The sequence below is a fragment of the Condylura cristata genome, unplaced genomic scaffold (assembly GCF_000260355.1).
Source record: "Condylura cristata isolate star-nosed mole 26May11 unplaced genomic scaffold, ConCri1.0 scaffold00024, whole genome shotgun sequence".
Lineage (NCBI taxonomy): Eukaryota > Metazoa > Chordata > Mammalia > Eulipotyphla > Talpidae > Condylura > Condylura cristata.
In genome coordinates, this window is record NW_004567125.1 from 5933744 (window position 1) to 5953647 (window position 19904).

General features: G+C 36.8%; 1 protein-coding gene across 3 annotated transcripts in view; it reads right to left on the reverse strand.

Annotated features, from left to right (window-relative positions):
• LOC101630908 (S-adenosyl-L-methionine-dependent tRNA 4-demethylwyosine synthase) overlaps window positions 1-19904 on the reverse strand; it is a 115025-nt gene that overhangs the window by 23461 nt on the left and 71660 nt on the right. For all 3 annotated transcript variants that reach the window (XM_012729270.1, XM_012729269.1, XM_012729271.1), the window contains exon 14: window positions 549-659. In XM_012729270.1, the coding sequence (XP_012584724.1) occupies window positions 549-659 (111 nt within the window). The remainder of the gene's footprint in view (window positions 1-548; window positions 660-19904) is intronic.

Below are 19904 nucleotides of genomic sequence, written 5' to 3' on the forward strand. Positions count from 1 at the left end.
GCTGCGGCTAGCTTGCAGTGCTGCATCCTAACCCGTTGCACAACCAGAGAAGGCCCCAGAGCGTTCTAAAGGCGTTAGACCTTCTAGATAGACGTAAAGTACTAGTATCATCATGAGAAAAAGAAATTATAACTGTGTGGTCATGGACATTAATTAGGTTTATTGTGATGATGTTTTCTTCATATATACAAATATTTCTTAATATATTCAAATACAAATATGTTTGAAGCTTTCTATAATAAAAATGTACAATTCAATGAGCTGCTCACCATAGCACTATGTCATTTCTCAGTATACTAACATCAACATGTGGCTTTTAATTATTCATTTTGTATTGACTGCCTATCTTTCACTATAAATAAGCTTTTCAAAAGCAAAAGTTTAAGTCTTTATTACTATTAAACCCAATTCTTAGCATAATACCAGGTTCTTGATTAATGAACAAATAAAATATCTGAGCCCTCCTGTATAGCTCTAAAAGATTTTAACTTCACAACGGCCAACAATGCATCATGAGAAACACATGCCTGTGGCCGGCAGGGGCTTACCTTCACTTCAATGAAATCAGGATTTCCTAGGGACACCAGCTCAGCATAGGCCTGGAGCTCATCCACATTCCAGGCTTTCACCAGAGTCAGTCTGTAGACAGTCCGCTGTTGCTAAAACAAAGAAAAGGCCACCTTTGTTTTGATCTTGGCAGAATTCACATTGTAACCTAGAAAGAATACCTCAAATTTCTTCAACCCATTCATTACCAGGTAAGGTGAAATCCAACATGAACTTCTATAAAGTGAAGTTATATTTTGTAAGATGAAAAAAGAAATTAAACAATAAGATCCTCATAAATTTATAAAGGCAGCTTACTTCTTGTCTCTTCCTCACAATATCAAATACAATTATTAAATACCCAAAGGTTTCTTGGCAAATACACACTGAGTTAGATTTAGTAAGGAACAGTGAACAGTTTAGACTATGGAAAACTAAACCAAATGACTTCAGACTTTCAGGTATCAATCACTCAAAGTGATTATGAAAAGAATTTCTAATTATTCTTGTCCTCTTTGCTGCTATCTCATTATTTAATGATCTCTGGGTGGCAGAAAAGACACCTTTATGAAATGCCATGGTTGCCAGCTGTCCATATACAGCAGCCCCCCTTATTTGCAGGGGATGCCCAGTGATGCCTGTAGCTGCTGATAGTGTCAAACCCTTCACATCCAATACATTCATATCTAAGACAAAATCTAGTCTATCAACTAGGCTCAGTAAGAGATTAACAATAACAATAAATTAGAACAGTTATAACAATATACTGTAATAGAAGTTACAAAATATCTTCTTGTACACATTTTTGGGCCACGTTGATCATGAATAAGTGGAACATGAATAAGTGGAACGTAATAGTGAAACTGCAGATGAGGGGAACTACTGCAAATAAAACAGGCACTGGATTTCTGCAAAGCAATTAGATAACAGAGATCAAAGCCTGAAAAAAGCTTCCACTCTTTGACTCTGCAGGTTCCTTCCAGGACCCAAAACAAATGACCATATGCCAAATTGTTAAACATCACAGAACAACATTATTAATGATAGTCGAAAATATAAATGAAGTTCCTCCCTCTGAGTAGAAGTAGGACCTATGACTTGCCTAGAACCAAAAGAATATAGCGAAGGTGATCTGATGTGGCTGGGTTGTCTGAGACAAGATTGAACCAGGTAAAATACACACACTAGAGCAGACTTGTATCATTTTTTAAAAGCATACGTTATCATTATTAGAGTTTGAATTTATAGATGCCAGTTTGTGAAACTGCTTTCTCTTTTTTTCAGTTGACAAGATGATGCTCAAGTCTTTACAGAAATGCAAAGGGCCTAGATTAGCCAAACCAAAGTTAAATAGGGACAAAATTAAAGACCTTTATATTAACAGATATCATGACTCTGTAGAGTTATAACAATTAAGATAGAGAGATGTTGATGGATTGAGCAGTAGAACAAAATAGAAAACCTAAAGACTCTTGGATGAATACCTGATTTATGGCAAAATTGGCACTGTGGCAGACCAGGAAATAGGATGTTATTTTAATTAATAATACTAGATCAAATGGATACTTATCAGAGGAGAAGAACCCCCACTTAAAAACATTTTTAATAAACGGGTTATAGAATTCAGAGTGAAATGAAAATAACAAAATGTCCAGAAAACAAGGAGAAATCATTATAGTGTTAGTAGTCAAAACTGTGATTATTTTTAGACAGAAGAGGGCTCATGACATGAGGGGACTGCAGCAGCTCAGGGGAGGCTCTGAGGCTGCTCTTATATTCTATTTCTTGAGCTCGTTGCTGGGTACAGAGGTGTGTTCCTTTTGTAGTCATTCACCAAAGTGTTCATTTAAGCTCTGCACTTTTCTGTATTTTCTGTATATGTAATATTTTCTAATAAGTCTTACTAAAGAAAAGATATATACAAAGTACTGGGAGGAGCTATTTGGTATTTTAAAGTTTTTATTATATTTACAAGTATTAAAATGGATAAAATATTATTATTTATTTGAATTAAAATATTCCAATGTATCCCTCATTGAGATGAACATTCTCATTCATCAGCCTTTGTCTACAATTTTTATCATTTTATGTTAAAAGTGGGGAGATATATAAAAAAAAGAAATGCAGATAGTTGTCAAAGCTAAGATCATGATTACAAAGAAATTCCTTATATTATACTCTCTTCTCTCTTGGGTTTTTATGAAATTCACAATAAAAGGTTAAAAAATAAGTACTTGTGAGTTAGAAATTTGTTGCTTCTAATTAGGCAGCTTACATTGTGTAAGCTTACAATGTGTAGCTCACACTGTTACACATTCTGGATGATGTTATTATATCTCAAGACTACAACTCTTAATGTAAATGATTTATCTTGACAGTTACAATTCAAGGGGAACTCGAGTTGAGGCTGTGTCAAAACAAGGTAAAATGTCTCCTAAAATGTGGTACTGAGTTACTATTAATCAAAGAAACGCAAACTGAAGCAATAATGAGGTACCATTTTGGCTTATGAAAGTGGTATAGATTTTTAAAAATAGCTGTAGTCAGTGCTGCCTATAGTTTAGGACGAGAGGCAGGCTCGTTCACTACTGGTAGAAGCATAATGCAGTACAAACACCCTGTAAATTAACATGGCAATATAATTAGACAATCTGAAAACTATTCAAATCTGTTGACCAAATAACTGCAGTTCTAAAAATCTGAGCCTTTGAAAATGATAAAAATTGTAGACAAATGCTGATGAATAAGAATGTTCCTTTCAATTTTATTCATAATAAGATACAATAAACTCAAGAAGTTAGATAATTCATGAGTCTTAGTTACCTAACGTTAAAGAAGATATTTCAGAATAATGGTTATGAACCCAACATAACAAAGAAAGATATTCCTAAATAATACTCTGCAGATGTGATTCTCAACAAGGGGGAGGAGGAGGAAATAGATTTTTTTTCATACCTTAGCTCCCATTGAGAATAACTACTTTAGAAGGATGTTTAAGGATAAGAGGTAATTTTTTTTTTAAGATTTGTTTATTTATGCATACAGAGCTCTGGTACAGGCCAGAGGTGCAGGGGCAATGAGAGGATTCACCAGAGACAGAGTGAGGAGCAGAACAGGCAGATGTACTGAAATACACTGCTGAGGGGAGCAGCGGGCGGGTCAAGAATGGTCTGCCATGCCGTATGGGTCACCTCCAGGGCGGGGATCAAACTCATGCTAAAGTGGCTTTAGCTTCTGCACTTTAACCCGCGCATTGAACTTTTAAAAAGGGAAAGAAAAAATTATGATTGTGCAATGGTATTAATGATGTAAATATATATGTACAGGAAAAAAAGACTTGGGAGAAAACATCACAAAAGTTATGATACCAGAAAACAGGTACACACACAGTTTTTTTTTTTTTTTTTAAGATTTATTTACGCCTACAGAACTGGGGTATAGGCCAGAGGTGCAGGGGTCGTGAGAGGATTCACCAGAGACAGAATGGGGAGCAGAACAGGCCAACTGACGAAGTACACTGCTGAGGGGAGCAGGGGGCGGGTCAGGAGAGGTCTGCTGCGCCATGTGGTCACCTCCGGGGCAGGCGGGATCGAACTCATGCTGAAGTGACTTTAGCTTCTTAGTGCTGTGCTTTAATCCACTGCACCACCAATCTTGCAACTGAAACAGCTTAACTGTCTTGCAATATGAATGTTCACAACTATCCACTGTAACAACTACCCTGGGCAAAACTCTCCTGCACAAAACCCAAAAACTTTGGTAAAGGAAGTATGAAAAGATTTGCCTTAGATTCAGAAGACCATGAATTATTAACTGGAATATGAGGCTGTATGGCTGGAATTTAAAACTTGGAATAGCAAAATGAAAAGGAGTTAATATGGTAGTTAACATGTGGGAAGATGTTGCATGTAGAAGAGTGAGACCACATATACAAAAATCATACACATACATGTATAGACATATTTATACACATATATACACAACCAATCACAATACAATGTATACAGTGGAAGTATCATCAAAGAGATGCTATACATTCATCTCTTGAAAGCCTTAAGAAGAGAAAGCTGAGAGGGCCATGCCTAGAGGTGTAACACGTTAATTAAAGCACAGCACTGTGAGGCAATCTGCAGCCACTGCAGCATGAGTTGGATCCCTGACCAGGGAGGTGACCCACATGGTTCCTCAGACCTCTCCTGACCTTCCCGCTGCTCCCCTCAGCAGTGTATTCAGTCCATCTGCCTGTTCTGCTCCTCACTCTGTCTCTGGTCAATTCTTTTACCTCCCACACCTCTGGCATGTAGCCCAGCTCTTATATGCATAAATAAAATAAATCTGTTTAAAAAAAAAAAGAAGAAGAGAAAGCTGAGAAATAAAAATGCAAAAGAGACTAGGACACCCAGTTGAGTGAAATAAGGAGAGTTAGGAAGCGAATACTTAATAAATGAAAACAAATTCTGACAAGAGAACTGAGTCATATGGAGCAGTGTCACTCCATCCTTTGAAAGCTAGGAGAAATTGGAACGTGTCTCTATTGGCATTTGAACAGGGCAGTTATCACATTGTGATAATAACCTGTGCCCATGAACCAGAAAGATGGAAATTTACAATATGGATATGCTGAGAAAATGAAAGAAAGAACTTTCTGTAAGATGACTAATAAGGATTACAATGTAAAGAGCTAATGATAAAACCAAACTAAATGAAAGAGAATAAAAAATAAGATTTCTAAAGAAAGAAAGACACATCTGCAGAATCACAGGGCCACTCTCTCCTTTACAATGAGAGAAGATTTATACTTAGACCCCCCTCAAGTCACCACCACCACAAAATGAAGGAGTGGGGAAACCTACCCACTGAAAGTAAATAGAGAGACAATACCATGAAAAATAAGTAAGCTGATTTTTACAATCCACACCAACCAAGAGAACATACAGACTCCAATCCTAAACCAATACTTAGATCTGGATGTCCCAAGAAACTGACAAAAAATGTGAAATGTCTGGCAATGTTCCCTCAAAGTCTACCCATCATCCTGTAGTAGACACAAATACATATTTGGGTCCAAATGTGTGTAAGTTATGAGAAAGACAGCTCATGACAGCAAAAACAACTTACTAAATACTGAATCAAAGCAAACTGACAGGAATATGGGGTGGACAGAATCAATATATCCTAAAGATCTATATTTCTCCCAAAATAGTACTTGTAACAATTCATGATTTAAAGTCCCCAATGGAGCTAAATATACTAAAGGCTCCCTTCTTGAGGAATTAACTGTCCAAATAGCAAGCATTTTATAGTCAAGGAATGTTCAGATTGTTTTCAACTCACTAATTAACGACCTTGTGCCTAAGCTTACCTCTGCAAAAAAAAAAAAAACAAAACCAGGACCCCAGATTGGTTAGACGGTGACTCACTCCTTAAAGTAAACCCATAAAGTTTCCTCCTTGGAAAGCTTAGTCGTGGCAAGATCGGCCTCTGTGTACAGTACTTTACCTCATGTCTGACTCATAAGAAAGTGAATCTGGAATGACAGCACTATGAACTTGGAAGAAGACTAGAAAGCATTTACTATGCAAATACTAACATGCTATAAAGTCCTTATTAATTTGCAATTTTTACTAAAAAATGCGTATTATGAGCAATAGAGTCAATAGGGTACTTTATGTTCATCATGAGTCATTCCCACTGCAAGATGAAAAATGATGAGGTAGAAGAAAAAAGAAAATGTAAAAGACATAGTTGGCCTAAAAATATTACTAGGCAGCCCAGTGACCGGGAATTGGACCAAATTGGACCTAGATGCCTGTTAAGAGGACTCATGTGACCAAAACTACCTATCTACTACTCAAGAAGAACCTACAAACAAAAATTCAAGAGGTATAGAAAGCTAACATTTCAGGAAAAGAGCCAACATAATCCACAACTGGAAGATAAATTTTGGTCAAGGAAAATTTAAGTTATACTTTAAGATGATAGATAAACAGAAAACATGTTTCCACAAAGATGGCTACTTTCCCAAATAATCCTATTAAGTCAATGTGATTCTAGTCACTGTCTGTGTGCTTGCCTGAAAAATGACAAACTAGTTTTAAAATAATTACAAAAATGTACTGGAGCTAAGAATAAATTAGATGATTCCAAAGAAAAACAATTTTGAAGAAGAAAACAGGATCTTTTGTGCTAAATATAAAGCTATAAAACTACAGTAACTGTGGTAATATGATGAGATAGAAAATTTAGCTGATAGAGCACAGTAGATAGCTCAGAAACACCTCCATGAATATATGAAAACATGATTACAATAGGCAGCCATTACAAAACATGGGGTAAAGACTCAATCATTCAACAACTGATGTTAATTCAATTATCTTTGGGTGGGGGGACACTTCCTAACAAGTTTTGAAAATATATATAGATAGCTAAGTACGGCTGGGGGTGGGGGTGTGTAGAGAGAAAGAATTCATACATCCTTAATAAAAAAAAAATTACAAATCAATGAAAATCACCAGCATCTCAACGTGTTTTTAAAAATGATGAACTAAAATAGGTATTTTACAAACGAATATATACAAACAGACAATAGCAATAGCACAAATTGTTTTAATATCACAAGTAAATAAACATACATTTTTAAAAAGTTTAGAGTAACAATGTTCATAATAGACACAATCTGGAAATGATCCCAATGTTCATCTATGGTTGCATGAATTTAAAATTTTTTGTGACATATTTACAACACAATTCTACAGAGCATTGAAAAAAAGTTATTACTGCTACATAAAGTAATTTGGATACAACTGATAGGAATAATGCTACCAAAGAAGCCAGACCACAGCCCTCCCTGGTGGCACACCAGGTTGAAGAGCAGCACTGAGAAGCGATCCGCAGTGACTGCAGCATGTGTTCAATCCCCCGCCAGGGAGCTGACCCACATGGCGCGGCAGACCTCTCCAGTATCACTGGCTGCTCCCCTCAGCAGTGTATTTCAGTACACCTGCCTGTTCTGTTCCCCACTATCTCTGGTGAATCTTCTCACCCCACCCCCTGCACCTCTGACCTGTATCCCAATTCTGTATACATAAATAAATCTTTAAAAAAAAATGCTAGACGAAATAAAAGAGTAAACACAGAAGATTCAGGATAGTGGTTATTTCTGGAGATAGTGGGAAAGGAAGATACTTTAAGGTTGTTAATTATATTGGTGAAATGACCTCGTTAAAAAAAAAGTCAAGCAGTATACTTAGGAACAGTACACTTTAGCGATATATGCCACAGTTCAATGAAAAGAAACTAACATTAAATTTAAAGAGGTCGGGCCCTCCCTGGTGGCGCAGCGGGTTAAAGCACAGCACTAAGAAGCTTAAGCCACTTCCGCATGAGTTCGATCCCTGCCTGCCCCGGAGGTGACCACATGGCATGGCAGACCTCTCCTGACCCGCGTGCTGCTCCGCCTCGCCCTCCACATTTCTGGCCTGTACCCCAGTTCTGTATGAATAAATAAATAAATAAATCTTAAAGAAAAAATTTAAAGAGGTCTATGTAGTAAGTTTTATTGCTTATCAAGTAGGTAATGGAATATTAGTATCTGGAATTGGTGAGAATGTGCAGAAATACCAAGACTATACTACAACCTACTAAAGGGAAAATTTGGCAGTATCTACTTAAAACCTTCATAATTGTAATCTTACTCCATGAACTTCACTTCTATAATTTATTCTTATAAAATATCAGAAACATGAGCAAAGACGTGCACAGATTTTCATAGATACGTAATAGTCATGGATTAAGAAAATAACAGCAATGCCCACTTGACGAATGACTACGCAGCAATGAAACCTGATAGTATTTCAAAAGGATCTTGATCCTAAGTGAAAAAAAAAAAAAATAACCGAAGCCTCCACTTTAAGAAAGTATAGAAAGAAGAAGCACTTTGGACTAAAGTACATGCAAACAACAAAAATTTAAACAGAAATCAATATAAGTGAAAACAAGTAGGAAAAAAGTCAACCAAAACTCATTCTTTGAGGAAAAGGAACAATAAAACTGACAAACCTCTAGCTAATCTAACCAAAGAGATAATTAGCTGATATAAAAAATGAAGAGACCATCCACTACTGATCTCACAGATAACAAAAAAAGAAAGATTATAAATAACACTATTGATATCTGATAACACAGATGAAATGGGCAAATTCCCTCAAGACAATGCACAACAAACAGACCATCTAAATAAGGTTATATATGTGTTTAAGAAGTTGAATCAATAATAACCTTCCAAAACAGAAAGCAACAAGCCCACAGGTGACTACCAAACATTTAAGAAAGAAATTCTCTATCAATTCACCACAATCTCTTCCAGAAAACAAAAGCAGCCAGAGCACTTTCCAACCCATTCTGTGAGACCAATCAAAACATCAGAATCAAAGAGATTTTAGAAAGGAAAATATCGCGCATGAGCATTGATTTTTTTTAAAATGCTCAACATACATGGATCCACATAAATACGGTAAATGATTTGTGACAAAAGATGAAAGGCATTCAAGAGATGAAGTTAGTCTTTTCAACAAAATGGTAGTAGAACATTTGGACTGAATAAACATTTGGGATGCTTGAGAACTCTCTATACTGTTTTCGTAATTTTTCTGCAAATCAAAACTATTCTAAAACACAGGTGGATTTAAAAAGCAAAATGATGCTCAACTCTATAATATTAAACAAATGGAAATAACTATCAATCAGGAATTAGTTAAGTAAATACTAACATGTCCATGAAATAGTGCGACAGCTATTTAAAAGAATACTTATTTAAAATTATCTGTACTTAAATAGAAAAGAGGTACAAAATAAAAAAAGCAACTTGTAGGCAGTATATAAAGCAGGCTCCAATTTGTAGTTTTTGAAATTCAAGCACAGTTAGTAAACAGTCAGTGTTTACACACTGTGACATACACTTCATGAAGATACTTGCTAAAATAAAGAGATCCCTTTCTGGGAGTTAGATTTAAGAGAAGAAGGAGTAGGGACTCAAACCAGGCAGTTTTAATTTTTGCATTTCTGTACTGTTAGTGACAATAAATTTGACAATTTGTTTTTAAAATAACAGGCTACAAATGAACATATATTAAGTGTGACAGGTTAAGAAATATGACTGTGTACGTACACACACACACACACACACACTCTAAGATGATGTACTCCTTTGGAAATTTAAGGAACCAGCCTGAAAGTTTAAGATAAACAACATCTGGTAACTATGTTCAGTGTGAACTACAAATAAAAAGGACTTCTTCCTGCTGAGGAGTGACTGCAGAACAGCAGCACTAATAAGAAAAATGAGAATGAGGACTTCCACTTCGCTCACTCAGATTCTGAGGTGTCAGTGGAGCAATGTGGGGGGGGGGGGGGTGGGGGGGGGCGCGCGCGGCACACTCAGAAAACAGCAGACAGCCCTCAGGAGAGGCAACAAGGTTGGATGGAGGGACACAGAAGGATGTGCTCCAGGAGCAAGATAAGAGTGAAAGCAAGCTTGATGACTGAAGCTTGGCAGAAAGCAGCCCAAAGGGAGCAAAGATAAAGGAAAATGAGCAAAATGTTCTGAAAAACCAAGAGGAAAGGGTTCCAAGAAGTAAGGGTGGCAAGGTGAAACGGTATGCATTCAGGAGGACACACCGGACGTCACCACAGATGTGGTAATTATCGCACAAAGCCAGTTTCCAAGCTTCCTCACAGTTAGTCTAACTGGTGGTCATAAACTTTCCCTGTGAAAAGCAGACAGGACATATTGTAGGCTTTGGGAGCCAAATGGTCTCAGTGACAAGTACTCCACCCTGCCAGTAAGCAGCAGTGCCTCCGCAGACAGGGCACAGGCTGTGTGGCAGGAAAACTATACAAAAAACAGGTGCAAGCCAGATGTGGGCACACACCACATTGTACTAAGTTCAGATTCTGCCACTGGACACCTGAATCCCCATCTGATCACCAATTCCTTGACTGAAAAATTCAACCATGTGTAGATTTGTTCCTGTACATATTCTCCTTAACATTCGGTTGAGAATGTATAGGAATTTTGAATCATTACCAGTGAGATGTTAGAAAAAAGGTGTCCACATATTAGTAAGGTGGGAAGGGGAGAAAATAAAAGGAAAAGTACTAGAGGTTTTTTGATTATAATCACAAAAAAAGCATTAAAAGGACAAAAACAAAGCCAGACCTTAAACTGCACTTTAGAATGCTCTGCTAAATTCCAGGGAGGTGTGTTGTTAGGGATCACCTTCAGGGTGCTACAAAGAACATTTTAAAACAAGATAAACTAAAGGGGCTAACTAAAGTTTCTTTCCAGGCTTTTAATTTCAACTTAATTCTCTTGCTTTCTTAAACTATCCAGAAACACAACACAACTAATTTACGACTAGCATATGGTTACTGAAAATGTTACTTCTAAGAAAGAATAGAAAAGTAGAAATAAACTTAACAGCTCCACTACTAAACAGTGTGTTTAGAATATCATTTTCTCTGTCCTTTTAGTTAACAAACATACTATTTCCAAGGGCTTTTACTGATGGCTGTATTTCCCAACTTCCGACCTAAATTTTCCTTCTACTGCATGGAGTTTATAGATCATCTTTACTACTGGAAAAAACCACACCTGATCCAACTGCAGTCCCACCAACTAGGTAGGAGGTGGGTTTGTAGCCCCAGAACTTCTGAGGAGTAAATTCTGGAAAATGAACTTACAGCCTTCTATTCATATCTTCAAAATCTATTTCCTAACTACCCCACAAATTGGCAATCAACAGTCTAAAAATAATTTCTACTCTTCTTTGAGAAAAGTGAGAAAGTTGGACTTGAACTATATAATATGTTGCAAACATACAAACAGGTTACCCATTGAGTTCAGTGTCTACCAGTTATTTTCCAAGGACATGAAGTCAAAAGATGATAAATTTGTCATGAGCTAGGAACAGAAGAAAAAAAAAAGTTCTTTATGGTAATATACAGTAAAATGGTGCTTTCTTGAATCACTGGATCAGACTGAGGTGTCCCCACATCTTGAGATATAGTTCAGCTCTTAGAAGCAAAAATGACTGATACATTCTCTTTAGGTTTTCAATTCAGGCAGAGGACTTTAGGTTTTCGTTTTGTTTTGCAAACTCCAGTGCTAGAAGATATCTCATCAGAACGACCATAAAATGAGCAGACACAAAGCTAATTAACTTGAGGACTTGCTCAAGTTTTATTTACATGATTTTGAACATTGCTAACTTGTAACAGGCAAAATACCTTTTCCCCTCATGATGTGGCTGAAAGTGAAGATGCAGATAGCTGAATATAAATAGTACTTATTTCAACCTACTATCTCAGACGATGAAGGAAGAACAGCATCATTTCTTTACTCCTATGGAGGAGGCAAATGAGTTTTTGCCAGACACACTAGCTTCTTTAGGCAACGTCGGAGAAACAAGTTATCTTCACATGCCATAATTCAAACAGTGCTCATACTTTCCACTATCCTCATTGCCAAATGCACTAATAAGGGTCTTCAAATGTCAATTTGAAAAAGTGTTTCCCTCTTCCTGGTTTCAATAAGCAAAAGAATTATCTGCTGACCATTCTTTCTAATTTCCCTTTTCTCCAAACTCTATTCATAACTCAAACACAATGATTCTCATAAGAGGATTCAATTCTAATCTCTAAAGTGGTAATACCTAAGCTAAAAATTTTAAATATGCCTCAATCTGAGTGCCCTTGAGTTACTCATTTTGGAAGAAATTAATGAAGATGAAATCTGTGAAATAGAAGGAAAGGTGCCCCTGGTCTGTTAAGTGACAAGGACTGATGACCTGCTGACAGCCCTCTGTGGCAGTAGGGCGCAATCATTTCTAACCCCAAACTACTTTTGATAAACATGAAAATTTTCTTTTAATATTATTTAAAATTTCAGGGTAAATATCACTAAAGACAAGTTGAAAGGTAATAGCTATTTTTTAAAACATCTTTCAAACCACCTAGTGCCCTTGGGGTACCCCCCCCCAACCCTTTACCAGGTGAAAAACCCCATGATGGGGTACACGGGACAAGTACTCAGCCTATCAAGCAAGACTTAAGTGGCCTTAGCCCCAATTTGGTGTCAGGACTATCAATAACTTAAAAAAAAACTTACTGACAACACACTGTTGAATGACTAGGAAGAATATTATCTTAAGCATATACCACAGTAAGTCAAGAATCCTAAAGCACAAATGAAACCCTTTTTCTAGAAACAAACCTTCATTTGATGTAGAGAAAGACCAACTATCTCTCATATCTTCCTCTCTACCTACATGTTCATGTTCAGGTATCCTTCACTTCAAACAAGGTACAGTAACACCCCTTAAGCAAACCCCCAAACACTGTCTTCCTCCCAAGATGTCATTTCTTCTTTGGCCGTCTTAGAAACATTATTGCAATCTGCCTGCTGGTTCCAAGCCACTAAGATTACTTTGGTATTGGACACCAGTAACCCCTTAAATATCAAATATTTGGGGTCCCCTCCAAATTAGTTCCTTCATTTATCTTGTTTCCTTCTTTCTAACAGGCTTACTTTGCTGCTACATTTATAACTGCCTAATTGAACCTTTGTTAACAGTAGATTACAGGCTACATACCAATATCCATTTTCCCTTCCTCCTAAAGCAGAATGCCTGGCTCATTTGGGAACAACAGTACACTTGGTTAAAAGGCTAAACTCCCCAGTCTCCATCAACAGAGTATAACTAACAAAGTTCTGACCAAGATGATGCAAGTCATCTTAAGAGGAAGGAGAGTGCCCTTCTGTACTCACCTGTGTACTGCCTGCTCAAAGTGAAGGCTGAAACATGTACATGATGATGGAGCTCTAGCATTATGGACCAAGAAACAAACCTCAGAATAAAAGACAAATGTTGAAAGTAAGAGCAAAAAGATAGGAGCCTGTATTTTTGATGATACTGTGAAACCACTGAAAGGAAAAACTCTCTCCTGTGTTTCTCCTATACTCTGCCACTACTACCACATTTAAAACACTTCTTGGACACCTTTGGTTCAATTCTGGATATTGCTGTGTAGTATTCTGTTTTTCACTATTGTACAAATATCTGTAATTGCATCTTGAATTCCTTTTTCCTAAGGAAAACTAATTTTCTTAGGTGGTTGGGCTTTGTTTATTTAAATTTCTGGTGGTATTGCCATACTGAATATATTCTATCTCTCCCACCAGAGAAAAGCGGCCTTATCTGCCTTATTCACTGATTTCCCAATGGCAATCATTGGGAAAGAAGAATCCTTGTGTAAGAAGAATCCTTACCAAATGTTAAATACTCAAATATTTGTTGAATGAATGCAGTCTGTGCAATTTAGATCTTTTTAACATTTGTTATGACCTAGTATATAAAATTTTAGACACCCATTAAAGGGACTCACAATAAAAATAGAAGGAAAAATTGATAAATATTAAAAGGAAGCACTTCATTATCATCAATAAATAATAGAACAAGAGTATATCATTGGATAGGAAAATTTATGTTACAAAAGATAAAAAATGTTATATAGAGTATTGTTACAAGTATGTATCCCAAACTCACATTTAAATGGAAATGACTATAAAAATAATAAAAGAGAATGTAAGTGCTTCCCTGAATATTATAAATTTTAAGAATGCAGTTTTAAGAAGGTAGCAGAGAGACATACAGGAAACAAATACCCAATGGAGTTCAGTAACTATCATATACAAGGTTAATTAAAAATTAAGCACGAGAACATAGGCATCTCTCAGTGAAGATCAGTAGTCTTTTCCTGACTCTAACATCATGCAAAAAATGCAAACTGAAGCATATTCCCCATTATTTTAAATGAGAGAAAATAAAATATATTACAGATCAACTCAAATCTCCAAAGACATTCTTAAAGTAAAACTAAAAAAGAGTGAAATGCCCGTGTTTAACTATTGTGGTAGCCTATGAAATGTGTAAGACACTACTTTTTGATTTGATAATGGAAAACAAACTAGGTTAGCAGCAACTGCTCAGAGAAGTAAAGTGGCCTCTCTGAGTGGCTTCACCAAAAAGCAAATCTACCTTGGTTGATAGAAGATGAGTCTTCAGAAATCTCTACACCTGGCTGACCTCATGAACTACCAATAATATTTGGAATGTCAACCCAATGTGTTATTTTAATCATTGCGTTACATTTGGGGAAATAATTTTAAATTTTCTTCTTATAAGAATCAATTTAAAACACTGTACTGTACTGCAAGACTTCTGTTACTATGTGAAGCTTGGACATTAAAAGCAAAGATGCTCTAATGCTGCTGGGAAAGCAACAGCCACAGGAAGACGATCGACAGAGCAGGCCTGCATTTGGGAGACATGTCATTTCCCAACTCCTTTAGATGATGAATCAAAGGTCAGAGGGTAGATAAAATCTGTTAACTTGTGGATAACTAGATCTTTAAAACCATTTCTCTTATGCTGAGCTACATAGACTATTACTCACCATTACTGAAGCCACAATCTATTCAGACTGACCTTAACATACAGAAAGCTTAATGTAAAAGACACTTTCTCAAATGGACAAAAAGCTTTGGTTCCAAAATTACTCTACCCCAGACAGTTACTATTCCATGTATTTGGTTGTTTAGACTATCAAGTAGGGAAATTTCTACTGAGTAAACAATTCACTGCTACATTAATGGCATATAAAACTACAGCAAATTTTAAATAACAAAAAGTTGTTCTTCTCTACTGTTATCACAGATCTTATTTTTAAGGAAAATTGGAAATCATGTTGTAAAATATCACGTATTATCCCATAGTTACAAAATTACGATGACTGTTTTCTGTTCAATAGTTCTAAGCAAAAGTTTCTAATTGGCATATACATTTAAAATGTCTTTTCAGAAAACTATCAAATGACTAATCCTGAGAACCACAGGATTACTTTAATGTATTTTTTTTTTTAAGATTTATTTATTGTGCATACAGAACTGGGGTACAGGCCAGAGGCTCAGGGGCGGTGAGAGGCTTCACCAGAGACAGAGTGGGGAACAGAACAGGCAGATCGATGAAGTACACTGCTGAGGGGAGCAGCGGGCGGGTCAGGAGAGGTCTGCCATGCCATGTGGTCACCTCCGGGGCAGGCGGGAATCGAACTCATGCGGAAGCGGCTTTAGATTCTCAGTGCTGTGCTTTAACCCACTGCGCCACCAGGGAGGGCCCACTTTAATGTATTTTTACTTATTTGTATATCTATTTTGAAAATGACTTGGAGTTTTTACTTCTTAAAGACTAATAACTTTTTGTAAGCTGAAGGAGTATTGATTTGTATACTGTATACATTTCAGGAGTGCAGGTTCACACCTGTTCAAAGAATGCTGCCACACCACACTCATCACCAAAATACCAGTAACTTCCCGCCACAGTCCAGTGGACCCTCTGTTCTTCGCTCTCCTCCCTGTACGCCTGCACCCTCAATGCTGCAATCAGATACTAAAGGTCTGTTTCTTTCTGTCTGTTCCTCCATTTAGTTTCTTTATAACCCCCCTATCACATACCAAACCACCTGGTATGTCTTTCTCCTTCTGATTTAATTTTGTTTAGCATAACTCCATCCGTTCCATCCATTTTGCTGCTATTAGCAAGATTTCATCTTTCTTTGTGGCTGAGTAGTATTCCATTGTGTAGGAACTGATAGTTTCTTTCACAAAATACGCACACACAGACAATTCACATATACATACATTACATTTTTTTAATTCACTCATCTGTTGTTGGACACTTACACTGTTTCCACAGCTTGGTTACTGTAAACAGTACTACAATTAACAAAGGCATGCAGGTATCTTTTTGAACTGATGTTTGTAAATTTTTCAAACAGAACTAGGAGTGGAATTGCAGAATCAAATGGTAGATCTATTTTTAATTTTTGAGAAACCTCTATACTACTTTTATATGGGAGTTCCTTTTTTTTCCACACCCTCATCAAAACTTACTGTTTATTGTTTTTATTGATATGAGCCATTTTCACAGATGTGAAGTATATGTCACTGTGATTTCAATTTCCATTTCCCTGATAAGTGAAAAAGAGCATTTCTTTATGTGCTGTTTGCTGGTCATCTGTATGCCTTGTTTTTATTAATGTTTATTCAGATATTCTGCCCATTTTTGATTAGGTTGTTTAGTTTTTTATTGTTGGTTGCCTGTAAATCCTGGATGTTAGCCCCTTGTGGTATGGAAAATGCATAAATATTTTCTGCATTTTGGTAGGGCATCTTCTCATTTTACTGATAGTTTTTTTCACTGTACTGAAGTTTTTTAGTTTGATGTAGTTCCAGCCGAAATGAGCTGTTTAATAAGGTACACATGTTTTTTCATATCTTTAAGCTTTGCTCTTATTTTCCATTTGGACTTAAGCACCTAGGAATGAACAATTATATGACAAAGCAGTAGTAATCAAAACAGGATGATATTGGAATAAAAAAAAAAGACACACAGATTAATAGAATAGAATTGAGAGCCCAGAAGAAAGCCCACAATTATATGGACTTAATTTATGACAAAGGAGCCAAGAGCATACAGTGAAGGAAGGAAAGTCTCCTCAATAAATAGTAGTGGGAAAAATAGCTACATGCAAAAGAATTATTTTAGACCACAATCTCACAGCACACACAGAAGTTAATTAAAAATGGGCCAAAGACTTGGAAATGAAACCCAAAACCATAAAATACATAAAAGAAAATAGACAAAACACTCCTTGAAACTGGCTTCAGAGATGTCTTTGGGGACTCAACTACAAAGGCAAAGGAAACAAAAGCAAAAATAAATAAAGGGGCCTACATCAAATTAAAAAACTTCCACTTGGTGAAAGAAACAACCATTAATACAAAAAGTTAACCTGCCAAATGGGAGAAGACATTTGCATATCATATATTTCACAGGGGCTTATTATCAGATCTACAAGGAACTCATACAATTAAAAAAAAAACCAATAATCAAAAACAGGCAGACGTTCAGGATATACACTTCTCCAAAGAAGGCATACAGATGACCAACAGGCATGTGAAAAAATGCTCATTATCACTTATTATTAGGGAAACACAAATCAAAACCACAAGAGAATGGCTCATATCAAAAAGACCAGAAACAGAAAAAGGAAATTTTGGACACAGTTGGTGGAATTGTAAACTGTGCCAATCCTTATGGGAAAACAGTATGAATGTCCTCAAAATATTAAAAATAGATCCACCATATTATATAGCAATCCCCTTTTTGAGATCTCCGTCCCAAGATTACAAAAGCACTTAATTTGAAGCAACACATGCACTCCTAAGTTTACTGCAGCATTATTTACAATAGCTAAGTTGGGCAAACAACTTGAGTGCCCAATGACATATAATTAGGTAAAGAAACATATACACAAATGGAATACTCCTCAGTCACAAAAAAAATGGGGGGCGGGGGCCCTCTGTGGTGGTGTAGCAGATTAAAGTACAGCACTTTGAAGCTAGCCACAACTGCCTCAGCATGAATTCCATCCCCAGTCAGGGAGTTGACCCACATGGTGTGGCAGCCCTCTCCTGCCTCACCCGCTGCTCCCCTCAGCAGTGTACTTCCTCAGTCTTCCTGTTCTGCTCCCCACTCTGTCTCTGGTCAATCTTCCCACCAACCCTGCACCTCTGGCCTGTATCCCAGTTCTGTATGAATAAATAAATCTTTTGAAAAAAAACTTTAGAATAAACAGATTAAATCTTGCCATTGTGACAACATGACTGGAAGTAGAAATATTAATGCTAAATAAAATAAAGTATAAGTAGAAAAACAAATACTAAATTATTTCACTCACACATGGGACAGAAAGGACAAGCAAAACAACAGACAAAACCAAACTCTTAAAATTTGAGCAGAGCTGAAGCTACCAGAAAAGGAAAGTGGGGGGGTCAGGATCCATGCAAGGAAGAGGACACAAGAGACTACGGTGGAGGGTTACTGGAGCTCTGGTGGAGGGCAAGGTGTGATAACATAGCTCATAGAGGTTTGAACCTATACCCTTAAAACATAAACAGTACTGTAAACCAGTGTTAACTCAATAATCAAAATGTTTAAAAAAGAATCCACAGATCTGAATATAAGGCAACAGGGACAAGACAATTATGTACTACAAATATTTGCAGCAAAACTCTTTTCAGCACCTCCCTCCTGAATTTCTTCTGCCTAGGAGTTAAGAGTATACCACACACACCAATAAAAGGTATTTCCAATTTTAGGTATAAACATTCAGAGCAAGAGGCTCGGTAACTCAAAATACTTGAAAAGGTACAATTCCAAAACCGGATATAAATTAAAGTCAGTGTTTCCAATGAGTAATTTTTATTTATAATTTCAGACATACGAAGTCCTCTACATGAAATACAGATTATGGATCTTCATCAAATGTTTTTAGAGAGTTACAAAATAAAACTACACTTATTGAGTCTTACTCTGGGTTACAGTCATTCTAGCAGCACTTTCTTAATTCATTTAATCTTCACCTCTCTGAGAGACACACGCTCCCTTACCCTCATTTTACAGATGACAGAAATGAAGCAATGCTGCCAAAGACTTTTCACAAGAGGCTCTAGGACTTGGAGCCAATATTCAAGCACAGGCAGTGAAGTGCCAGAGTGCAGGCTCCTCAGTGACAATGCTGTTGACTGAGTGTAGCAGGTCATGTAGGTTCTACCTCATTTTCCTGTTTGTCTTATTCATGTTGAGAATCAGGATAAAATATTAAGAGAGAAGAAGTTCTTTATAACAAGAGCTTCTTCCCAATACTCTACCCCTTAATGTTCTACCCTTCCCCACTCTGAACATGTATAGCAACACAGGCCTACTGGAGAACACTCTGACAGGTGAGAGATGGACAGGGTTAGAAGCTTGCATATATGAAGTAGAGACTAACCAAAGAATTACCTGAATGTAGGTGATGCCTACCAGGCATAATGACTTATCTGGATAGAGCAGTACCCTTCTTGAGTCGCTATTTTGTACCCTCATGGATTTTGGTTTTGGCTAAGGAAAACTGTATACAAGCATAGGTTCCTAACCTTGTCACTTTTACTTCATCCCTTGTTTAAAAGGTCTATTAAAGTGTTAAATGTGGATAGGTGTCGGATAGCCTTCCGGCAGTATAAGAGATAATCAGAAATTACTGCATACCCTTCACTTCCTAGGATGGCTATACTAGGAGAGCATTGGCTGGGCCAGGCCCAAACTAGAAGGTGTACAGAATTCAAGATAAGTAAATACCATGACAAGTAATGGTGATATCTCAGCCCAAAGGATCAGAGTTTTGTTATCCTCTTA